Source organism: Lemur catta, chromosome 11 (genome assembly GCF_020740605.2).
Source record: "Lemur catta isolate mLemCat1 chromosome 11, mLemCat1.pri, whole genome shotgun sequence".
Classification (NCBI taxonomy): domain Eukaryota; kingdom Metazoa; phylum Chordata; class Mammalia; order Primates; family Lemuridae; genus Lemur; species Lemur catta.
Window position 1 is genome coordinate 49158681 of NC_059138.1, and position 25879 is coordinate 49184559.

The following is a 25879-nucleotide window of genomic DNA, read 5'->3' on the forward strand; positions in this document are numbered from 1 at the left end:
GACTATGGGAATGAATTTTGGTTTGTGGAACGAAAGGGCACAGAGGACAGCTCTTGGTGGGAAGACACGTGAGTGTCCTGGATGACCAGGAGAAAGGAGGAAAGAAGAAAGGAACAAGAAATATTAAAGATCCCTTCTGCCTACACTGCCTACAATTGCTGAAACAAAAGGCTGGAAGTGAATCCACTCTGGAGACTTTGTCTCAAAGTGGTCTGATCCTTGTGCCCACCCCAGCAAACGGACAGCAGGGCTGAGGCCTGTGCCTCTGTTTGATGAGACTGAGGGACGACCCACAGTGGAGCTCGGTATGAGTAACACCACAGAGCTCTCACGGTCGAGTCCCCAGGGCACAAGTGGGGAGTTCTGCACAGCCCAGCGCACGGCCCTCAACAGACATACCTGTCTCAGCATAGATCTGAAAACCCTGTAGCGGAGCCGCTTGGTGAGGATCTCTCCGGCTTTGCCAAACGTGTAGCCCTGTGAAGAACAGGAACATGCCACACGGAAGACTCATTAGAGACCCAGCCGCCGATGACACAAAATCGGGGGGACTTGATGCCTCTGATAAAGCAGGATACTAGACCAAACCAGAAAGCCTGATTCTGAGGGTTTGTTTCTGGGACTATGTGCTCTGGTGCAAGGCTGCCCTGGTGGGGCAGCCAGGAGAGCCCAGTTCTGAAAATAATGCTGCCACTCCCAGCTAGCTGGGAGGCTTACCAGGATTTGTTAGGAAATATGTTTCTTTGGAGAGGAAAAGGTAAGCAAGGGAGCTGGAGGAGGCAAAACATCTTTGTTTAAATACGTTGAAGAAAACCTTGCCTATTAGTAGCTAAGTTAAGATAGGAGAAATTCTACTAAAAGGCAAATTACACAGATGCTTATAAATTCCCCCAGTTGAATAAGGATGCACTTCCCAAAATGAATAAAGGGAAAATGTAGACACTTACCTGAAGGAAAAATGTAATAAAAGAAATAATTCCAAGGACTAGAAACAACAGTGAAAACAAGTTACTATTCTGTCGTTTTGTTTCGTCAGTATCACTTCTTGTAAAAATCTGCAAGAAAATATTTAAAGAGTTTTTAGTTCGATCACTGAAGCAGCCATTCTGGGCCTGACCCACTTCCCATCTAGCACAGTATTCAGGGGTCAGGAGAGCCTTAGTATATGCTGGAAATCGGGGTTGGCTTTCCTAATGCCAACCTTAAAGGCATCTGCATTCTGCATTCCTTAGAGGCCAAGAATGGGTTTGTCATTCATAAATTGATCCAATATTTTTTCTGTTCAGATTCCCTCATGGAGTAATGAGTGCCACTCCTACTGTGTAAAGTAGAAATTAGAACATATATTCTCCTCTTGCCTTGGTGGTGAACCATACTGTATGGCAATTCATGGTTTTGCTATTTGGACATTTCAAATTGTCCTCAAGTATCTGGAGAAAATCTGCTGATGTGGTTTTGGGGAACCAGAGAGAGACAGTTATTCACTCAGCCCAGTCCTTTCAAAAAGAAAGTGGTTTGGAGCCAGCTTTCTTTGTAGGATGGCAGTTAGAGAGTTGGGCACTACAGCTAGCTGACCTAGCACCATATATGGGCACGTTTCCAGAGACAGTTAGAGGGCTAATAGGATGTTTTGGGCCCAAGGAATGCAGAGAAGAACCATTCCGTGGGGAAAGAAAATACATTATCTCCTTTGCAGTGAGCCAAAATCAGCCTTGTCAGAGAACCACATTCCTAACCCAACCCAGACAACTTTATCCTTTGTAAAAACAAAACAAAACAAAACAAAAAAAGGTTTCCAGAAGAGGGAAAATAAATTTTTTTGACTAGTCATTCCAACAACAAAAGTAACAATCACTAAGGTCTTACTCAGTGCCAAGCATTATTCTAAACAAATTCATGTATACTATTCCTTTTATCTTCACAACCATTTCCTAAAAGTATATTTTATCATCATCCCCATTTTCCACAGAGCAAAACTGAAGTACAAAGAGGGTAATTAATTTCCTCAAGGTAACATAGCCAGCAAAGGTTACGAACCCAAGTAACCTGACCCAGAGCCCAATGTCTTCGATGAGGCAGATGGCTGGTTGCCTACCCAATATCTAGGACGTTGGGATCCCCAACCTTGGATCACCAACCTCCAGACTTACTGTTACATGAAGAATGAGAAAAACGTAAAATCAGTAAGTTGTTTTGTCATAGTCAAACCCATTCCTAACTTAACCACTTCTATTTTTTTCCCCTGATGACACTATAGTTTACTTCCCTGCCTATAAGACATAGGTTAGAACAGGGATCAGCAAACTATGGGTCACCGGCCAAATGTTTACATACAGCTTCAATGGAACCCAGCCATGTTCACTTGCTTCCATATTGTACATGGCTGCTTCTTTACTACAAGGCCAGAGTTGAGTATTTGCAACAGAAGCCACATGGCCTATAAAGCCTAAAATATTTACTATCTTACCATTTATAGAAAAAGTTTGCTGATCCCCATCCTGAAATACATGCTGTATACAATCAGACATTTTGTCTCTGTCTCAGTATTTTTTCAACAACTAGAAAAATATCTGGCACAGAGCAGACAATGAAAAAATATTTCTTGAAAAAATTCATGGAACATGAGTATCAACCTGAAATAAGCTAGCCAGACATGGGTAGACCTGAATATAGTTATGTATATCTTATAAGATCAAAAGTTAGTGTTTAGCTTATGCTTCTTAGGGTGATCGAGCTCTTGCTCCACAATGTTTTTAGCAGTTATGGTCAGGGTGTCCTCAGCTTGATGTCTGGACATCTGTCACTAAACAGCGAGCATCCCTGCTCAGACTGTAACTTTACTGCTGAAAATGCCACCATTAAGATCAAGTAGAACCAACATAGGTCAACCTCAATCTTTAGGAAGCTGTTCCTTTTTATTTCAATTTTAGCAAATGATATGAAAATTTCATCTTACAGAGGTAGCACGCTAGACCTACTCATGTCTTGGTAAGTGTGTGTGTTAGAGAACAGCTCATTCTCAAGCTGGTCTGATGAACACATGAGGAATTCTTTTCGCACACTGGTGAAATGACGATTCACGAGGTTTTCCCAGAAGCCAGCATTGGCAGGTATGGTGAAATCATCTCAGTAGGTACGTTGACTATTTCAGGGAGCTGTCTCCAGGCTCCTCAGACAGAAACTGACTGGCCGGACAAAGCAAGGTTCACAATTGGCTTTCCTATCCTCAGTCAGACTTCTATTCTTACACCTTCAAGCCAGTCAGTTTCATATGAAGAAATTTGTGTTTTTTGTGCCTTGTGTATACTGGTATAAACACAAATAGTGCATTCATTCTTTAGTCAGGACTCACCAGTAAATCTAAACAAATGGACATGAACACTTACCCCTATAATCTTTGAAAATATTACTGAAAATGCTGGTTGCAGGCCACCATTTATAATGGCACAAAATACACCAACAACAAAATAAGGCCATTCAGTTAAATTCAGCTTCAGAATCCTCCAAAAGGAAACTTGAGGTACATCTTCATCCTAGAAAACACAAAATATTACAACAGGCTAGTTTTAAAAAATTGATAATTGATTTTATGATGTACAGTTCTATATGCACAAAATTTTTAGCATGAATATATCCTATTCTTATTCCTCATTAAGTGATAGCTATTTAGCTTCAAAAAAATGCTGACCAATTCTGTTACAATACTGCTTTACTTTTTAAGAAATGAGTGTTTCCACAAACATTTAACTCTGGCATTCAGAACATGACAAGAATATTTCTAAGTAAGGATAAACAGAATAAAAATTTTGATATTTGAAGACTCAATATAGTCTCTTTACATTATAAATTCTAATTCTAAAAATCTTGTCCTATAAATTTTCATTCTTAAATTCTAACCTGATTTTTTAAATTAATTAATTTATTTATTTCTAACTTGATTTTAAAATGTTGATATTTTGGTTTGTGAAACATTCTGAGGGATGAGACAGGAGGATTCTGGATCACCTTTTCTGGTTCCCACTCCTACAAGCTCAGCCCCAGCCCACCAAAGTAGGAGAGCCATACTGGGTGGTTTTAAAACATTAAACTCGACATCCTCCTTCATACCAGAGCCTCTTTTGTACTAAGCTTTCTGTCTTGGCCTTGTGATTCACGGATACTTTTGCGAGTTGATCTTTTTCTTATTAGACTGGATCCTGACTCATTTGAAGACATTTCCAAGGCATCGATTTCACTTTTGGATTCATCAGCTGCATTTTCTAATTCAATTTCATTTCCCGCTGTCTAAAATAAACAAGAAATATGCATAAGCTGGTTAGGTTCCATTACCCAGTGAAAATTAATCACTGAACATTGGCTATCAAGGAAAATAGTAATTTGTTTAGGTAATTACAGGAAAGGGTAAAGTTAAATGGCTGGTGTGTCTGTATGTGAGAGAGAGAGTGATACTTGAAAATGAAAACCACTAAATAAGAAGGATTCCCACTGAATATGCAGAAATAACATGGCATCCAGTCCATATATCTTATCTCATCATCTTCTTTTGTGGGTGTTTGAGTCAATCAAGTTTGCTTTGGACCAGTGCTGTCAACAGAAATATGGTACAAACCATACTGTGACCCACACTTGTCATTTAAAATTTTCTAGTAGTCACATTAAAAAATGTGAAAAGAGAGAGGTAAAATCAATGTTAATCATATACTTTACTTCACCCAATATATCCAAGATATTATTGACATTCAGTGATATTATCAACATTCAGTGATATTATCATTTCTACAGGTACTCAATATAAAAATTATTGAGATATTTTGCATTCTTTTTTTAATTAAGTCTTTGGAATCTGCTGTGCATTTTCTACTTACAACACTTTAATCAGATGAACCACTGTTTAAAAGCTCAGTAGCCACAGGTGGCTGGTGGCCACTTCAGTGGATAGCTCACCTATAAACCTTTTAAAAATTTTACCTAATCATCTTTCTTTATTTCACCTCCTTTCAAGAGGAAAAAATATCTAAAACACGGGTCTGATCCTGAATCATTCAAGTATTTTTTCCTACTTCTCAAGATAATCAAATCAAATAATATTAATATTTATTTTTAGCAATTAAACACAGAAAAATCAGCTTATCACTAAAACAATTTAGAAAAACTTTAGAGTTAAACACTACCTGCATTGTGACAAGTTTGAAATAAATGCCTTTCTCTTTCATGAGGTCATCATGATTTCCTTTCTCTGCAATGACTCCATCTTCAAAACCAGCAATGACATCAGCGTTACGAACTGTAGACAAACGATGAGCTATCACAATGGTGGTCCGGCCCTCTCTGGCCTAAAAATAGAGAAATTTGGTTTTTGAATAGTCTAACAATTATGTGCAAAGATTCATTCATTCAACGTATGAATACTGAACACCAGTGCTTTGAACATTATAAAACCATTAAAGCTGTATAAGATACTCTCTAACTTCAATAAATGTATAGACAATTGGTAATAGCTTAAAATGATGTTTTATTATAATAAATAATAAAATGATGTTTTATTATAATAAATATATAATAAATGTGAATATAATATTCACATATTAATAATTCAGGAAGGCCCTATGATTTTACTTAACCTAAATTTGCAATAATAATCAGGGGCTCATACAAAGTAACAAAATCCTACAGCCCAGGCATTGGCCAATCAAAATAAACACAGGCCAGTGTGCTGTACTGGTATATACAAGAGTCGTCATGTCCTATCTCATGTGACCACTTGGATGAGCCAGACATATAATAAATATGAGGCAGCAAAGTCCAGACTTCAGCATCATATTAACCCAAAATAAATTTATGAATGTTAACCTATGTGAGGCTCAATTTATTCATATGTAAAATGGGGATAATAATAGTACTCACTTCTTAGGATAGTTGTGATGACTTAATAAAATGGTGCACACAAAATACTTAGCACTGTCACTTGTACATAGTAAGTGCTTAATAAATGACACTTATTCCTAGGTAGAATTATGCAAAAATTGAGGAGCTATGTAAATGTCCTTAAATGCCCAATCTTGTTTTTATTTTACTATGGAACAGAGCCGGATAACAAGAACACATCTGAGATTTCTTTAACCTTTGTAACTGGCCCAATGCTTATGATTTTTGTTACTCTATATTTCTCTCCAGTAACTAATAACAAAATTCTCAAAACAAACAATAGGATCAATAGGAAAAGTAGAAGTGGAAAACCTTGAGAAGACAAAAAAAATACATGTGAGAAAAATCAGGCGTTAGCAACTAGAAAGTGGAGAAGACAATGGCTCAATTCTTTGGATGTTTTTGAGAAAAGGGGTGCATGTGGAACTTCCCCCCAAATTTATACTCTGAGGAAAAGTGTCTTTAAATATAACCTTTTAAAATTGTTTTTCTTTATAATTTAATACATAGTTCCACTGTAGAATAAAGAAACACAGATAAACAAAACTGTAAAAAAAACACAGATGTGAAATCACAGATAAGAAAAGTAGAGGGAGGCCGGACGCGGTGGCTCACACCTGTAATCCTAGCCCTCTGGGAGGCCGAGGCGGGTGGATCGCTCGAGGTCAGGATTCGAGACCAGCCTGAGTGAGACCCCGTCTCTACTAAAAATAGAAATAAATTATCTGGACAACTAAAAATATATATAGAAAAAATTAGCCGGGCATGGTGGCGCATGCCTGTAGTCCCAGCTACTCGGGAGGCTGAGGCAGAAGGATCGCTTAAGCCCAGGAGTTTGAGGTTGCTGTGAGCCAGGCTGATGCCACGGCACTCACTCTAGCCCGGGCAACAGAGCGAGACTCTGTCTCAAAAAAAAAAAAAAAGAAAAGAAAAGAAAAGTAGAGGGAAAAAAAGCAGCCACAATTCCATCTGCCTCTATTTTGGTTGATACAATGTTTAGTGAGCTGCTTTTTGCTCCCTGCACAATCTAATAAACACACTGACAGGATGTTTAAAGGAACATTCAGTGTTGTTGTATTCAGACACGGACAGTTGGAAGAAACATGGCTTCATCTTTGAATGCCACTGTGACATCTCAACTCAGAGCACCTTTGGTTAAAAGGTCTCCAACATCCTGGGTCTTCACAGAGCTAGCCTGGTTACCATTATATGCTGGAGACCAAGCACACAGTGCCTGGCACAGAGCAAGCACTCAAATCCTATTTGGTGAATCCAGTCATATGGACTCCAGAACTCCAAGAAGGTCAAACTCTGTTGACAGTCAAGGATGTTTCTTGCCTCGGGCAGGTTTCCAATATCATAGGCTCTCTGCCCCTCTCCTGGAGACAAGAGGTTTCTGATTTCCCAGAGTCCTTAAGTGGCATTTAACATCTTGGAAATTAAATGTGAACCTTCCGATTGTATTTTCGTCTCGTTGACAATATGTCAAAGCCTAAATAATAGGGTTTCCCTTATAGCTAAGTTTTCAAGATCACAATGAAGACCAATTGTCATTTGAGTCTATATTTCTGTTCTTTAAAAGATTTTCAAGTGACTTTAGATGAAAATTCATTCATCTTAAAGCACTTAAAAAATGTCAAGACTTCAAAGAGGATGGATGCTTTTAATAGCTAAAGGAATCACCTGTGAGCCACCAGAAATGTCCTTTTCTGAGACCAATACTCTAATGCTTATATAGCCTCAGTTTAAACTGAGGCTCACAGACCTTATCCAGAGCTGCCTGAACCACTGCTTCACTTTCCGTGTCCAAGGCTGACGTGGCCTCGTCCAGCAGGAGGATCTTGGGGTTGCGGACCAGGGCCCGAGCGATGGCAATCCTCTGCTTCTGTCCACCACTCAGCTGGGCCCCTCTCTCTCCAACCAGGGTGTCAAATTTCTATGACATAGAAAACGCAGAAGGATTTAGCAAAAGAACATGCTAAGTGATTAATTACCAATCCTATAAACAACCTAAACCTCATAGGCAATACAATCTAGTTCTTTAAATCTTAGAAATAATCAATCCCAATTTAAAAAGTGTGTGTGTGTGTGTGTGTGTGTGTGTGTGTGTGTGTATGTCTACTACTAGTCTATACTGCTAGAACTTTCAAATCTGGAGTAATCTTGATTTCCCTTCTTAGGAAGTTCCTCCAATTTATTGTCATCCCCTAACTTCCTATGTATTAGGCCAGAATTCTATTCTTTGCACCTCTAGAATGGCAAAGGTCAAGAACAACTTACATGAGGCAGTTTCATGATAAAGTCATAGGCATTGGCTTCCTTGACAGCTTTTTCAATCTCCTCCATGGTGACATTTTCACGGCCATAGCGAATGTTTTCAGCTATTGTGGTGGCAAACAACACAGGTTCCTGACTCACCACACCAGTGATTTCCCGCAGATACCTTACATTTATGGTCCTAATGTCCTGTCCATCGATGCTGACCTGAAATAAAAAGTGTGACTTTCAAAATTGGTAGTTGAAATTACAACATTAGAATGATCTGCAATGGTAATGGCTGATTGCTGCAGGGTACAGCTGGGCATGGGCCATCTCACCACGCCCTCTGTGGGGTCGTAGAGCCTCTGCATCAGCTGCACCGTGGTGCTCTTCCCACAGCCACTGTTCCCAACCAGGGCCACCGTCTGCCCACTCTGCACCTTTAGGTTGAGGCCCTTCAAGATCTGCCAAGACAAATGAGAAATGAACTTTAAGGCAATTCACAGATACAGGGTATATGAACTGACAGTTCAATTCTATACTGGGTTTAAATATACACGTATTTTTTTCTTACAATCTCTAAAGGAAAGTTATCAGAAACGCTTCATCCAAAGACTGTTTAATCATTGATTATTTATTACCATACCTTAACCTCTTTTCGAGATGGGTAACTGAAGTGAACATTTCTGAATTCCAAATTTCCCTTAATATTATCTGGTTTGTGCCCAGTCTTTGAATAGCTGTCAATGCTCGGCTCCTAAACAAAATCAAATTTTAGGAGATTACTAGGTCACGATAACTACTTTTAGTGACATTTTGTGGAGAGCTGGATAAAGTGGTAAAGAAATTGATTCTTAACTAGAAAATCTTTTAGACAGATGGATAAGTGGCCAGCCCAGACTTACATTATCAATTATGTTGAAGACTTCATAAGCTGCTCCTCTTGCGTTTGCAAATGCTTCAATGCTTGGAGATGCCTGTCCAATACTAAAAGCCCCAATTAATACAGAAAAGAAGACCTGAGGATGTGAAGGAAAACCATCAAGTTACTTAAACAGTGCTAGTATAATTTTTTTCATACTTTCTTTCTTCTTCTAATGTAGCTAATTAAATTTTAAAATGGCAAGGCAACTTATGAATACGGAGTATTAAAGATATTTCTAAATCTTTTAACTAATGGAGTAAATTTTAAATGTATTGCCTCAAAAAACGTCAAGGGAATGAGGTGAGGGATATATTAATTAACCTGATTTAATCCCTCCACAGTGTATACATATATCAAAGCATCACATTATAATGTTTTGTATCCATAAGTGTAATACAATTATGATTTGCCAATTAAAAATAAGTAAAAAAAATTTTAAAAGTTTAAATACTTTTCAGTTTAGAATGCAGAATTACTTTTACTTGCTCAATGAAACAATGATATATGTTATACAGGACTGGAATATTATAATAGAATATTTTTATATTTCTTCAATATCTAAGAATTTTTATTTAGATCGTCAGCAGAGTAAGGTGGAAACAAACACTAGAAGGAGCGTCAGAAGACCCAAGTTTGAATCCCGGATTATTACTAACTGGCTATGTATCTTTAGGCCAATCTCTCAAAATTTTGGGGCTTCAATTTCTTCATTTGCAAAAACAGGGAAGAGTCTATCTGTTCTCCCTACCTGGCATTCTTAGACATGTTGTATCATGATGAAACAGTATATACGAAAATGCTTTGTAAATTACAAAGCACACACACCTCAGGCACAATTTTTTATCAGGTTAAGTCTTTTTCTTCACCCACCAGACGGTGTTGTCTTTGAGGTCTGATAAACTAGTTTTTTTGTTTCTTATTTTGCACCAAACCAGTTTTTTATTGATAAAGACTTGACTTTGTTTCTCTTTGGGGTTAAAGAGAACTAATGTCATTATTCATTCTTTTTTCTAAATCACATGGGAATTATATTGCCCAATAATTTACATAGAAAGAATTTTGTTAAGTGATTCTATATTCATTATCTCAATTAGTCCCCATAACACCACCAAAAGTTAGGGCAAACTATTTCTGTCATGTTCACTTGGCAGAAGACGTAACAGAGGCTTGAAAAGCTTAGGTGGCTGCTCCAATTCATGCAACTTGTGGCTCAGCTGGAATTTGAATCAAGTTGGTCTGATTATCAAATCTCTCACTCACTATTCTGGATGCTTCCAGTTTGGGAGACAGATCTGGGTTCTGTGATTACTGGATTTAAACTGCTTATCTACATCACAATTAAACAGAATACATCTTTTATCACAACCCAGGCTTACCCACAGCACGACTATCTTAAAAAAAGCCTTTTGGTAAAAGCCATTCCTGACCAAACAGCCTCAGGAAGGGCTTTTACCAAAGCCAAAGCTGGATGAAGCAATTGAAAACACAAGAGAGGCATCTACAGTACAAATCTGGTTCCTGAGACAGGGAACTGTTTTAAGGGACTCAACAAAATATCATCTCACATTAACTCAATATGCTTCTACTTGGCCTCTGCAAAATGCACTAGGTGACTCTTCTAATAGTATGTACTTTATTAGATCGAGATATAGATTGAGCTTGGTTTGCAATTATTTCATTGTCTTTAAAATAAAAAGAGGATAATATCAAATGGCAAGTCATCGGTGCTTGTCCAAAGATCTATAATGCACAAAACTTCCAAATACAATATTCTTTTAGAAGAGTAATCATTTTTACTTCTCTAATTTGTGAAGTAGATTAGCTGTCACTCAAAACATTTGAAATGAAGTTAAACTGTGTATTTTGCCATTTGTTATGAATAGTAAATCAAGATATAAAAGTGAAGAGTTTAGAACCAAGTTTGGCCCAGAGAAATAATCTCAACAAATGAAAGTTCATGCTATAGAGACTGGCAATGTTAATATTAGTTAGCCTACAGTAGAAATTGTGCAAGAGATCTGCAAAAAGGACAACAAAACTGGCTGTTGGATGCATCTAATTTTCTTTCCACTTTTTAACCTAGTAGTGTATGTCTCTTTGTAGTAATCAAAAGTTGTTCAAAATATATTCTTCTACTAAAGTCAACCAACCTCATTTGATTTCATTGGCATTTTTAATAATGATTCACTTCTTAATATAACATCACTTACAGTGAGTACTTGTCCAATAGAATATTCCTTTGAGATGACCAAGGTGGTCCCATACCAGAATGCCAGAGCATATGATGCATAGATCAGCAGAAAAGCAGCACCCATAGAAATATTGGCTGTAATAGCTTTCTTTATCCCAATTCTTTTAGCTTCTTCTAAGTTTTTGTTGTACCTGGGAGAAAAAACAAAAATGATCACCATATACTCAGAAATCTTATGAAAATGTACCAATGTAGGATGAAGGTTATAGAGGAGTTAGGATGAGCCCAGCTCTGTGGTATACATGTATTTTCTCCTTTTGCCCATACATTGATCTTATGAGGTTAATACCATTCCCTTCTTACAGAATAGGAAACTGAGGCTCACGGAGATTAAGATATTTATGGGGAGTCTTCTAAAGTTCCTCCTCTGGCTTTAGCAACAGTAAAATAAATGAAGGAATATTTAGCAGACTTCTAGAACTTGCTTTGTTTCATAGCCAATACTAAATAGAAGCCATGGAAAAAATTGTGCCTTCCCTTCAAAATCTTTAATTAATAAAATGGAGAGGTAATGTTAGAAAGTGCTAAACAAGAGGAAGTCATTTAAATCTTCTGAATGTTAAGGAAGTTTTGGAGACAGTTTGCCCCATGTCCCGCCTCCCTCTGGGACTGTTGGAAGATCAACTAAGCTGTCACATGTGCGAGAGCATTTTGAGAGCTTTGAATTGCCATGTAATTTTAACTTCTTTTACTTAAATAAGCTCTACGATTTATCTTATTTCCATAGACATTTATTTTGAAAATCACTGACCTGCGAAAATTACTGGGCTTAAAAGTATATAATAGTCCATTATTATGCATCAGCACCCCCTTCCTTTTCCTTTCTACATGTTGCCTACATATCCTTCCCTCTGTTAGTGCTCCCTAACATTTGTCATGACAGGGTTGACTGCTGCTGGCGTAAGGGGCTCTGGCCTGGTGGCTGGGGCCACCCAAAGCTTTCTGGCTACCTTAAGAGTTGAGAAAAAGAAAAATCTCAGCACATCTATACCTGCATCCATTCACAGCACCAAAAGTCTACCCTACATTAGCCAAACATGGAGAGCACCCATTACTACTTCTTAAAGCAAATACAGACAATGCACAATGGGAGCAAAGACAAACAAGCAAACACAAAACCCAGCAACAACGTCAGAATCCACTGACAGATTTTTTTCTCCAGTTCTAATGACTTAAAGCTTATTCCCAAATGACAATTCAAGTACTTTTCAAACCCTCAGAGAGTGGTCAATTTCTGATGTTAAAGCTAAAGGAGATGGTGTCTGTACCTTACCTTCATTTGAAAGGAACCCAGCAGACTATTTTGCTTAAGAGAAAGATGTGGAGATAAGCTAATGGGGCCCAGAGTTAAAGAAAAATAAGATACTTTGCAAATATAGAACCAAGGAGTAAAACTATTAGAGAAATGGGACAGATTATAACTGAGCCTTAAATCTGCCTTTATCTTCTTAAGCACAGTTCCCTGCAGAACCTAGAGCACTGCCCTGCAAAAAGAAGGAGCTCCTAATAGTTGAAAGAATTTACTTCCATATAGAATTCATATTTTGAGGTGTTTGATCCATAAAATTCATGACTACATAATATATAGTATTATATTAATTTTCTTTGGAAGAGTCATTCCACTAGTATGTACAGCAGAGTTCAAGCCCTGCCCAGATATAAGCATGCATCCTTTCTTGCCTTCATGACTACCTTAACTAGTTACAACACCACAGTTACAGATCATGCCCAATGAAATTTACATGACAGGTTCACTAAAGACCAAATTTAAACAGAACTTTATAGTGTCAAAATATTAACACACTATTAGAGTTTTTACCCCCCAGAATGTAAATCCCCAATTTGTTAGTTATAATCCTTGAACAAAAAAATCATTTTTGAGAAACATGTTTCAATGGTTGAGCTATATCTGTATCTGTATAGACATTCCATTTGTATAGATATAGAGATATATCTCCCACTTTGTGAGTTGGTCTGAGGTGAGAGGTACTATGAGGCGTAAATTATACATGATTACATTTAAGGAACTTAAATGCACATGTCTCATGCTCTGTTATCTCCTTTATTTCAGTTCTTGCTTACCAACACTAACGTAGAAACCAATATGATGTTGTCCTATGCAGCCAGAGGAAATATTTGCACAGGAAGAAGCAACAAAAAAGAAGAAAATCATTTAGATACCAGAAAATATACATGAAGGAAAGAAAACGGTAAGGAAGGAGGACATATAAACAATACTCCTTTTCCATAAGCTTTTGCATTAGTTTTTCAATAAAATTGTCACACACATAAAGCCAGATATTAAAATAATTCATTCATTAAAAGCTTTAGCATAGAAATACTAATTAAAGTATAAGTTCCTAAAATGAACTAAAGTTATATTTTAAAAACTGGTATTTAGAAAATATCATTATTCTTAAATATTATGAAAATATTTATCAATGATGTAAGTAGCCACTTACAGGAGCAAGGAACCATTTTGGTTAAGTAAATGGAATCAATACTAGTAGATAAATATACTTGCCAGATATACATAAAAGAGAAAAGTATTTTTTAAATTAAAGAGCACAAAACTATTCTATATTACTGAATTAAATTCATTTTAACTGCTGGTTAAATTTCCATTCCAAGAGAGCCAGCTTCCTTCTGTACCTGCTAATTTGAAGAGAAAGTTAGATTAAGACCGTTAGATTATCTTTATAGAAGTAGAGAAGGACAGAAGCAGAAAAACTGGAAAGAAAACTGAAGGCTTATGTTTGATCTACGAATTGTCTTATCAATTCTACTTCCAAATTATATCCCAAATCTAAGTACTTGTCACCCCTTGCCTGCCTCTGCTTTAGATCAGGCTACCACAAGCCCTCTAACATGAAATCCTCAGCTTTGGGGAGAAAGAGTTTCCTAGTCCACAGAGTAGTGTCAATTCAGATCCCAATCTAACATGGGGGGCAGGCCTGAGATTTTGATTTTATGAGGAGATGTTTTCTCCCCAGCTCGGCAACCAGGCAGAAGCAGATAAGCTTTGTTTGTCTCCCTATTCTGTTGGGTATGTAATTTTTCTGGTCCACCTTTCCTCTGATAAAAACTGAAAAAGAATCTCAAGTTTAAAATTTCCTTCTGTCTCTACTCAAATATTAACTACTCAAATATTAACTAATCACAAAGGATTTTTCTGAATAACTTCTCTAAATATTCCATGGTTCTCTTATTTTATTTCCCCAAACAGTACCTGACATGACTCAAGGGTGTTCTATTTCCCCAAGTAATATGTACCCCCAACTGGTATATTAGGTATTTGCTTATTTATGGTTGTCTGTACTCTTCCCTTCTCCTGTTAAAATTTAAGCTCTATGAAAGCAGGGGCTTTCTGTGATTGGATGTTTGCCCTGTCATTAAATAGGACTTCTCATTTTATTAGTCAGAAATGCTTTAAAGCAAAAGCAAAAACCTTAGCAAAAACTGAAATAGAACATAGATACAACTTTCCTTTGAACTATGGCACTTAGCCATCACAAGTTATACTCAAAGGATATCCTTGCGGGTGTAAAAATCTATCATATGAACAAAAGAGTACTCCAAACACATATGTACAGTTTAAAAGATAATTATACAGCGAATACTCATGTGCGTACAGCTGAGGTCAAGAAACGGAACACTGCTAGAGCCACAGACACTCCTGCCATGTGTCCTGCTCTTGTCACACAGCTTCTCATCTTCCCCAGAGATAACCAATACTATGACTTACAAAAATCCATTTGTTCATCTTTATGGCTTTATCATGCAATGTGTAACCCCCAAAACAACATAATCTACTTTTTCCTATTTTCAAAAAATATATAACATTAAAATATATAAGAATATTACAATTTCTATTCAATTTTAAATAAAAGTCTGTTACTGTTGGAAATCAAGATATCTGATGAATATTATCAACTTCAAAAAATTAACATCTATATACTCAGAAATCTAATAAAAGGGAACAGTTGCAAGAATAATATTAAACACATAGTAAAAAAGATTTTAAAATTTTGTACAAATGTGCTTTTTGGTTATATTTTTATCTTCCAAATCATGGAGCATAACTCAATTGAGCAGCAGCCTGGGCAAAAGAGGAAATGAACCACAAATTAAAATGTCCCCATAGATCTTACACAAAATACTCATTCAATCTTAGCGAATCAAGAATAAACTTGATAGGCAGAAAAAAAAATCATCAGAGATATAAAATACATTTCAGCCTTAGGAAACTATTTTTATGTCATTGCCTATCTGGAAAACTCCAGAAAATCCTCTGAACTAGCAGATATGAGAAAAGAACCATTAGAAATGCAGCTTCTCCAGAATATTAGTTATACAGTAATATACCCATTAAGCTATATATTTATCTTGGAGAAAATGTTTATAATGAACACAGTCAACACAAAGGGCATATGAGCTGGCACAGAATTTAACATTTCTATCCACTTAAAGAAGAAACAAACCTTTCAAGTTCTTTCTTTTGTCCTCCAAATGCAATCACAGTTCTAATTGCTGCTAAGACCTCTTCAGCTACTGCTCCAGCTTTTGCATATGCAAGGAGTTCTTTATCAGTAAATGAAGATAATATCTGTTTAAAAATATAACTTCAGATTACTGAAAATTTTTTAACAAGTTAGCTTTATCTTTTGTAAAGTAAAAGCAAATATATACACAAATGCTGCTTGTATGTTCATGTATGTGTAGAGCAAAATCTTTTACTTGTCTTTGATCAGGATGCTCCATTTTTTAGTATTAATATTAATATATGTATTTGCTGTGTAAGACGCCTCAAATTCTTTTTGGACTGAGATGGTATATAATAAATTAGATTACTTGAAAATTTTATTTTCCCACTGAAAACCTCATAGACTCTCATCCAAATAAACATAACTGGAACATTTGGGAATGTTAAATTTCAGAAAAGAAGGTGTATATATACTATACTATAATCATAAACAAATAAGAAAACAGGCATAAGAAAATACTATGTGTGTGCTCAACACAGCAAATGCTAACGGTACTCTGGTTCAGAAGTGTCCAGGTGGGAGGCCAGAAGAATGCAAGGGACCAAGAACGTGTGGACACATGACTTCAAGAAGGTTCGCATGCCAGGGTGAGCAAAGAGTTTCCTCTGCTGATGCTCTTGGGCAAAACAATGCATGCAGCCACCAGGGAGGTCTTTGTTTCCCGGGTGCTCTTTGATCCTTCTCATAGGTTCCTGAGCATTTATTCTGTGGATGAAACAGTCCTGGGCGCATTATATACTAATTTGTTCTTCTCAGCTGCACAGTGAAGTAGGTATTATTTCCCCTACTATGCATATGAGGAAATGGAGGCATGAAGAAATTAAATAATTTGCTAATAAGGGGAATATCCAGGATTCAAGCCTGAGTTCATAAGGCTTCAAAGCCTGAATTAACAGCCACTGGAGTAAATCTCTCTCTGAAACCAGCCACTGACATGTGAACTTGGGTCCCAGAGGATCCTATTATGAAAGCTGGATCAACTGGTATGGGCAAAGGACTAAGGTTACCACTTGTACCTGGAGTGCCGAAGTGGTCAAACATCTAAATAAAAATTGTGCACAACCAATTTATTTAAAAATTCTGATTAAACAGGATTACACTCTTTCAATGAATAATTCACAGGTGTCTGTGGACTAGTTTACGTAACACTAGTCTATTCCTTCTTGGAATAAAAAGCTCAAAGTTGTTTTGATTTTAACAGAGCATTTCTCCCCTTCCTGTGTACGAAAGTAAAAGGAGCTATTATAGATACAGGAATGGGTGGATGAAAGCAGATAAATGCTGATTAACTATATTCTGTGCGCAGACATTTTGCTGCATGTATCTATCCTCTTTGGTACACAGAACCACATCCCATCGATTCAGTAGAGCTTCCTGACTTCTCAAAGCAATCTTCCAAGAGCTTCCTTGCCACAGTCATCACAGTGCTTGGTCTGAGTCAGGGTGGTCAGCACCATCCCTGAACAAACAGGTCTGCAGAACAGAGGTGGCTCACACAACATGTTTTAGCAATGTTTCTCTGCTCCTTCTGAAACCTCATGGGGCCACAACAATTGCCCGCACTAGGGCACCCAACAGGAATATTACCAAGAAATATTTTTGAATTAGGAGTTCAAAAAATGGCTATTTTAATTTATTGCTAATATATCAAGTACCACACTGATTCAACAAATCTGGCTCATTTTTCCTTACACTAACCCACCTCTTCTTCCAAAGGCTAATAATTTTAATAAGGCTAATTAGCATTGGTTTGAGATATATAAAATGGTTACTTCTATAAGTTAAAAGTGGTCTGATATAGGAAATTTTGTAATATCCAAACTAATATATTCAGAAGCAATATTTTAGACCACTACAGGAATTTTGACGTATATCTTTATGCTATTTTTTCATTTATCAATGTAGGCTTTTGTTTTGAGATAATTTTAAGTGTTTTTTAACTTTTTGTTTTGAGATACTTGTAGACTCACATGTAGTTGTACAAAACAATACAACGAGATCGAGATACCCCTCATCCAGTGTCTCCCAATAGTAACACCTTGAAAACTACAGAACAACATCCCAACCAGGAATTTAACATTGATATAATCCATCAGTGCTATTTAGATTTATCAGTTTTATATACACTCATGTATGTGTGTGTGTGTGTGTGTGTGTGTGTGTGCATTTAGTTCTGAGCAATGTCATCAGCTATGAAGATTCCTGTGACTATTGCCATAGTCATGATGCAGAATATGTCAAATTTGTGACCATAAAGTTGTTCATAGCATTCCCTTATCTTTCCAATGTCTGTAGGATTAGTAGTGATATCCCATATTTCATTCCTGACATCGGCTATTTACGCCTTCTATTTTTGTCAGTCTCGGTAGAGGTTTATCAATTACATTTATTTATTTTTTGGTGAAGAACAAGTTTTCTCGTTCATTAATTTCCTTTACTGTTTTCCTATTTTTAATTTCATTGTTTTCTGAACTTAGCTCTATTATTTCCTTCTTCCGCTTGCTTTGGTCTTACTTTGCTTTTTTTTTCTACTTTCTTGAGGTAGATACTTAGGTTATTGATTTGAGACCTTTCCTCATTCTTTTTTTTTTTTTTTTTTGGAGGCAGAGTCTCACTCTATTGCATGGGTTAGAGGTTAGAGTGCCATGGTGTCAGCCCAGCTCACAGAAACCTCAAACTCCTGGGCTTAAGCAATCCTTCCGCCTCAGTCTCCTGAGTAGCTGGGACTACAGACACATCTGGCTAATTTTTTTTCTATATATATTTTTCAGTTGTCCAGCTAATTTCTTTCTATTTTTAGTAGAGACCAGGTCTCACTCTTGCTCAGGCTGGTCTCAAACTCCTGACCTCGAGTGATCCTCCCACCTCGGCCTCCCAGAGTGCTAAGATTATAGGTGTGAGCCAGCATGCCTGGCCCCTCATTCTTAATATAAACATTTAACGCTATAAATTTCTCTCTAGAACTTGTTCAGCTGCATCCCAAATATTCTTATATGTTGTCCTTTGTATTTTTTAATTTCCTTCGAGACTTCCTGTATGATTTATGGAGTATTTAAAAGTGTGTGGTTTAATTCCCACACTTAGAGATTGTCTTGTCTTTCCTGATTTTGGTTTCTAGTTTGATGCCACTGTTGTCAGAAAAAAAAGAGCTTATTGTTTCAAGTTTTAAATTTGGTGAGGTTTATTTTATAGTCCAGGATATAATCTTGGTGAATGTTTCATCATCACTTAAAAAGGAAAGATTAATATATATCCCACTGTTGAGTAGAATGTTCCATAAATGCCAATTAGATCTTGGTGATGGTTTGTGCTATTCCAATTTTTTATATCCTATTTGATTTTCTGTCTAGTTGTTCTATCAGCTGCTTGGCAAGGTTGTTTAAGTCTCCAAATATAATTGTGTATTTTTATATTTCTTTCAATTCTGTTTTTATTTCATGTATTTTCAAGCTATGTTATGGGTGTATACATATTTAGGGTCATTATGCCTTCCTGGTGGATTGATCTTTTTACCATTATATAATGTTCCTCTTTTTCTCTAGAAATTTTCTTTGCTTTCAAGTCTATTTTATCAAATATTAATATAGCCATTCCTTTTTTAAAAATTAATATTTTATGGTATCTTTTTCCATACTGTTACTTCTAGTCAACCTATGTTATTCAATTTGAAGTTCTTGAAAGCAGCATATAGTTAGGTCATTTTTTAAACTATATTCTGTCATTATTTTCTTTTGATTGGTATATTTAAACCATTTAAAGTAGTTAGTGACATGTCAGCACTTACGTCTACCATCTTATTATTTGTTTTCTATTTGTTTCCTATGGTTTTCATTCCTCTGCTTCCCTTATCCTGCTTTCCTGTAGGTTACTGGATCAATTTTTAGGATTCTATCTTGCTTATAGCATTTTTGAATGTATCTTTTTGCAAGGGTTTCATAATTGCTTCTCTGGGTATTGGAATATTCATATGTGACTTATAATAGTCTACTGGTATCAATATTTTACTACTTATAACTAGTGGTTCAATTGTCAAACATGATTTATGAATCCCATGAGGAAAAGGAAAGTCTGCTGTATATGCCCACACTTGCTGCTCTTCCTGTTGTTCCTTTCCTGAAGCTCTAATATTTCTTCTTTTAGTATTTCCTTTCTGTTCGCAGAATTTCATTTAGCCAGTCTTTAACAGTAAGTATACTTGTGAAAAAAATTCTTTAAGTCTTCTTTGATCTGAGACTATTTTTACTTCCTCCTTATTCCTGAAGGACAGTTTCACCAGATATAGTATACACACTTGGTAGTTTTACGAGCACTTGAAAAATATTGTGCCACTTCTACCCTTCATGGCTTCAGATGAGAAATATTTTGTCATTCAAATTGGTGTTCCCCTATAGGAAATATGTTGTTTTTTTCTGGCTGATTTCAGTATTTTTCCTTTAGTTTTCAATAGTTTAATTATGATATACCTTACCATGGATTTCTTTGGTTTTATCCCATTTGGGATTGGCTCTGCTTCTTGGATCTGAAGACTTGTCTTTTACCAAATATCAGAAATTTTCTGCTATTATTTCCTCAATACTCCTTCAGCCCCACTTTATTTTTCCTGTTCTTTTGGGACTTTCATGATACAAATGTTGGACCTTTTGTTATTGTCCCACGGGTCCCTGAGGCTTTTTTTATTTTCTGTTCCAGAATGGGTGAATTCTATTATACTATCTCCAGGTTCACTGATTCTATCCCATCGTTTCCAATTGCTTAGATTGAGCCCATCCGGCATGACTCTTACTTCTGCTGTTATATCTCTCTGTTCTCTAATTTCATTGTTCTTTCCAATAACATCTATTTTATTGATGATATTTTCTATTTTTTGTATTGCTCCAAAATAATTTTTAATTGATTACTGAAGTATTTTTATGATGGCTATTTTAAAATCCTTGTCAGAGAATTCCAACATTTGAATTATCTCGGTGTTGGTATCAGTTAATTTTTTTTCCTCATTCAAGTTGTGATTTTCTTGGTTCTTGGTATGACAGGTGACTTTCTATTATATCCTGGACATTCTATTATTTTAGGAGTTTTAGGGTCCTATTTAAATCTTTTATTTTTGCAGGCAGTCACCCTGTTTATGTTTGGCATGCATTCTTGGTCTACTTTTGTGAGCTGTGGTGCCTGAGGCAATTTAATATTCAGAGCCTTTGTGGTATTATTTTGATTAGCTTGGTTTATCTAAAGATGCTGGGACTCCAGCCCTTGCTTCTGCTAGGGGGGGTGAAAGCAGCTTCTCAAAGTCAGACTTCCAGATATCTCCTGGTGAGGGAAGAGTATGGTGATGGTTTCCCCTACTAGTGTCCTCTAGCTGTCCCAGTGTCTCTGAGCAGGGAAAAAGCATCTTGGGCATACAGGTACAAAGAGACTTCCTGGGCCAGGCTGCTTGCTATGACAGGGTCCCTTCCTTTTATGCCTACTTGCTTCTGTGTCTCTGAGTTAGGGAGGAGAGACTCAGGCTCATGGGGAAAAAGAGGCTTCCCAGACTGGGCCACATTTCTTTTTTTAATATGGCTGTCCACCAGAAGATTTAAGAAATTAGTTTAAAATCATACCAAAAGTTTATGGCAGAGTAGGGATTAAAAATTAGGTCTCTAGCAGCCAGCCTAGGACTCCTTTTACTAAATAAATAGTATCTGAGGCAATGCATAATTAATTATTAAAAGATTAACTTAGGGACTGTTTTTTTTTTATCTTAACTAGAATGGACATCAATATATTTTAAATAGCTTTTCAATGAATACTGATCCTAAGAGCTTGCCACCCAACTTGCTAAATATTCTAGTACACAGAAAAATCAATTAACAACAGGAAGCTTTTGCCAAATATTTGTTAACGGATAACCACGGGGAACATATTTAAACCTGTGTTACTCTGAGCAAAAAATTAACAGTCCTCAGAACTTCAGTTTCTTTCTCTGTAAAATGAGATAATAGTTATACTCAGAAAAATAACATATATACATGGATGCCTGACATAGCAGATGCTCAATAAATTATACTTATTATTTACAGTATCAACATCCATCCTATAGGATAAAATTTCTTAATACTTACAGCCTGACTTATTTGTGTTAAGGCTTGGCTTTGGTTGGTTTTTCATTACTTACATCCTTTCACTACATGAATTTGTAGTGCCTTCTCTAAGTTGTGTTGAACTCAACAAAGATTACATACTAGGCCAATCTCTCTACCACAAACCCACTCCTACATCAAATGAGTTTAAAATTATTAATCACACCATGCCCACCTGGAAAGGGAAAATAGGTTTTACAAGATTGTTGGAGGTAAGTGTGCAGAGGTGGAGAGGGTGGCTTCTACTGCTTTGCCTTCATGATGGGAGAGAAAACTGGAGACTAAGGATTTATGTGCATATGGGACTACAAAGTACCTATTTTCTTAAATTATTTTCATAACAATGAATTTAAATGTTTATAAATGTAGAACCATTTACAATACTGATCAAACTATAAAATCAACTTACAAATTAAATAAAATCTATAAAACCAAAAATATTAAAATTTTAAAAATATTAATTAAATGGGACATATGTGTTCAGTGAACTTGAATCTCTACTTAGTATATGAATAGGGCATCATCTACTATAAAGCACAGCTCCGTGAAGTTCAGTAAGGTTTTGGTTTTTTTTTAAATGAAGGTAGAAGATGAAATATGAGAGTTATTTTTTCCTTGCTCATCCCTTCCCCAAAATAATCCATGATGGCCAAGAACATCATAGAGCCCCAGCAGGCCTGTACTCAGTGAGGCTGCATATGTTCATCAAGCTGATTTTGAACAGAATGTTTAAAAGCAGGTAACAAATATAGAATCAAGGTCATCATGTGGTAAAATATCCTTCCACTCAAGGGGAGTACAGTTCAAAATCTGGATTCACAGGCTTCACCTACCTTTGCCCAGATAGCAGCTGACAGTCCAAGAACAGGGCTGATGGCCAAAATCACAAGGGTCAGCTTCCAACCACGTGTAAAGCCTACTATAAAACCAGTGAAAAATGTTGCCATTGACTGAAGTAACATTCCAATTTTGTCACCAATTCCTTCATTAATTTTGGAGACATCACTACAAGAATAGTGTTAGAAATAAATGTCAGAATTTTAAACACAGAACTTTTCCCTTCAAGCCTGTTTTGTTTTGCTTTGAGTGTGGGTTAGTTTATATCTAGGGTCTCTGGTATATATGCTTGTTTTATTTGTCAGGGTATAAATTTCTAGCAGGATATTTGTTATTAACAACAACCTTTAAGTTGCTAGCAGAGTATTTGTCGTTAACAAAAACCTGTAGTCCACCCAGCCCCAGGAAATGGACATAGAGTACTTAAGAATTATTCAAACTAGAAATTTAAAATTTGTTGGAAATTTTGCCGGAAAGCATCTCATTATTGCTGTACTGCACATTCTCAGAGGATTTCTTCATTCTAGCAAAGACAAATCCCTCATTCAATGCTAGTCATGCAGGTCCCCTCATGCCCTGCTGGGCCCTGGGAACAAAAGGATGCATAAGACATGGTTGCTGCTCAGAAGGAATTTAATCTCATCATTACTTCCCAGTGACACCCTAACACCTCCTAATAGATGTGATGACACGTATTTCATTTTATTAAGAATAAGAACCACATCCGAGTTGAACATTAAACTAAGTACTTACTCTGTGAGCCGGGTGTTAAGTTCCCCAACATCATGCACATCAAACCAGCCTATTTCCTGTCTCATTATAGAATGGAAAAACTGTTTTCTAATTTTGTGTATTTGTCTTCCAGCTGCCAGGCACCAAAATGAAACCTGAATGTAAGCAGCAACAAGCACCCCAGCACCGATTCCACTGTAATAATAGGCATACCTGAAAAACAACAAGAACACTGCACGTACTGTTTTCTAATTGATGTATCTTTCCCAAAGAAACCACACATTTATTTTTTCAGTTATCTGGGTATCTCGCCATTCTCAATAAATAAGAAGGGGTTGTAACAAGCAGTGTTGATGGTCAACTTCCAACTATGTCTGCACCAGTATAGTAGAAGGGTTAAGAGTGGTTCCTGCTTTGGCTCAAATCCCAGCTCTTCACTTCACTCCTGTGGAATCTCAGGCAAGCTGCTTAACTTTTCTAAGCCTCAGTTTTCTAATTGGTACAGTGGAGATAAGAACAGTCAGCTAGTCGTGTGTGAAATATACTTGGGCCAGTGCCTGGCACATAGCAAGCACTCGGAGAATGCCAGTTACTGTGAAAGGCTGTGTGGTGTGTTGGGGGGGTCCCAGCATCAGGTAAGATCCACCTGTGTGGTCCTGTCTACTTTTATTGCATCAGTTGATGGGCACTTTGGGGTGGTCTTTGCGTATCGGGGAATGGGAAGAAGTGACATAACTGGTTAGAAAGTGGAACCAAGAAATGGAAATCGTCCCTTGGCCTTTGGGCTATTAATCTGGCAGAGCTTAGATGCCAAGAGATGACTGAGAACTTTAAAAAGTATTTTTATATCATCTGCCTAACTGGCTATCATGAGTTATCCTAAAATGCTTAATGAATCAACTAGTAGCCCTTCCAATTTAAACTCTAACAATAAGAAACAGGCATCATCTAAAACCAGACCCTTGATCAATCTAGAAGTGCTGAATTGATGTTTCCTTGCTCTGAGTCTTCACATTTAAAAAAGCAAACAATTCTTGGGCTTCACTAAACAATTTTTAGGTTAAAGGCAAACATTTTAAGATGAAATACAGTATTCCAATATTCCCACTTTTAAGGTTCACCACTTGTCATCTTCAAATTAAAATGTGTGTATGCACCATGCAGAAGATATAAAGACGGCTATCTAGTAAGTAGTCTTTGCTGTTACTGTTCACAATTCAGTGCTCCACCTATCAGGAACCTTGGTAAACAAGTCTTCCCCAACCTGCACCATGTAATTTACAATGTATTTATCATGGAAGATGTAATTAGAGCACTAAATTTTAGTTAATAGATAACTCAATAGTTAATTATTATCCAAGTGTTATAGCACTTGGTATAGCAAGAGATAGCTAAAAAGAAATCTCCTTTAACAAGTAGAACTCACGCTTTGAGAATCAGTTTATGTACTTTCAATCATCAGTGCATGTTTACTCAAAATATATTTATATTTAAGCACGTGATGATTACAAGACATTCTATTTCATTTCCCCCAATATAAAAAATAATGCCGCTCCACAGGAATTCTTGGGAGTATTTGCTTCTTATCTTTCAAAATATGATCAAGTATCTCTATTTTCTTCAAATCTACCATATCATTTACAGGATAATGTAGAAGCATTACCTTCTGATTCACCAATACACACCTTTGGAAATCTGCCATAAGCTATTCTGGGGAATAAACTTCAAACTATGTAAATCATTAACAAAAAGCTTCCCCAAGGTGAGTTAAAGTTAGAGTGATTATATTTATTCTAAGATGTTTTATTTCATTGTTTAGAATCAAATGGTGAGTTTAAGAAATTCCTGTTGGCTGATCATGTTATCATGACTGAAAACACCTAGGAAGCAAACTAATGATTACAAGCTATTGAAAACAATGGCTCTTAATTTAATTACATTTTAAAAGTCCACTTTAAACTGCTCTAATTTCCCTATACATAATATTCTATATTTATCAATACATACATAAGTCTATTTTAGGCTTAACTTTAGTACATCTTATGCAAAAATTCTGTTCCTAAAAAAATTCTACATTGTATCCTCCTAGAAAACCAACAATGGTATTGTTCTCCTCAAAACTTCAGACTTCTATTTTGATAATGCAAAATTTTAAACATTGCTACTATTTGATTGTTACAGAAACGCTTAACAATAGTAAGGAGAGTGTCTAATTACGTGGTCATTTGTTCCTCCAGATTGGCGAAGATCTCTGTACTGCTGCCATTACCTAAACCACCACAAAACAAAC

At 36.5% G+C, this 25879-nt stretch overlaps 1 protein-coding gene across 2 annotated transcripts in view; it reads right to left on the reverse strand.

Moving 5' to 3' along the window:
• The window catches only part of ABCB1 (ATP binding cassette subfamily B member 1), an 88421-nt gene that overhangs the window by 32196 nt on the left and 30346 nt on the right, over positions 1 to 25879 (reverse strand). For both annotated transcript variants that reach the window (XM_045565471.1, XM_045565472.1), the window contains 15 exons: positions 25807 to 25858; positions 23611 to 23802; positions 22854 to 23025; positions 15842 to 15966; positions 11320 to 11491; positions 9090 to 9203; positions 8831 to 8941; positions 8523 to 8648; positions 8206 to 8409; positions 7691 to 7861; positions 5172 to 5333; positions 4108 to 4284; positions 3387 to 3533; positions 948 to 1055; positions 400 to 477 (listed from right to left, as the gene is read on the reverse strand). In XM_045565471.1, the coding sequence (XP_045421427.1) occupies positions 400 to 477; positions 948 to 1055; positions 3387 to 3533; positions 4108 to 4284; positions 5172 to 5333; positions 7691 to 7861; positions 8206 to 8409; positions 8523 to 8648; positions 8831 to 8941; positions 9090 to 9203; positions 11320 to 11491; positions 15842 to 15966; positions 22854 to 23025; positions 23611 to 23802; positions 25807 to 25858 (2111 nt within the window). The remainder of the gene's footprint in view (positions 1 to 399; positions 478 to 947; positions 1056 to 3386; positions 3534 to 4107; positions 4285 to 5171; positions 5334 to 7690; positions 7862 to 8205; positions 8410 to 8522; positions 8649 to 8830; positions 8942 to 9089; positions 9204 to 11319; positions 11492 to 15841; positions 15967 to 22853; positions 23026 to 23610; positions 23803 to 25806; positions 25859 to 25879) is intronic.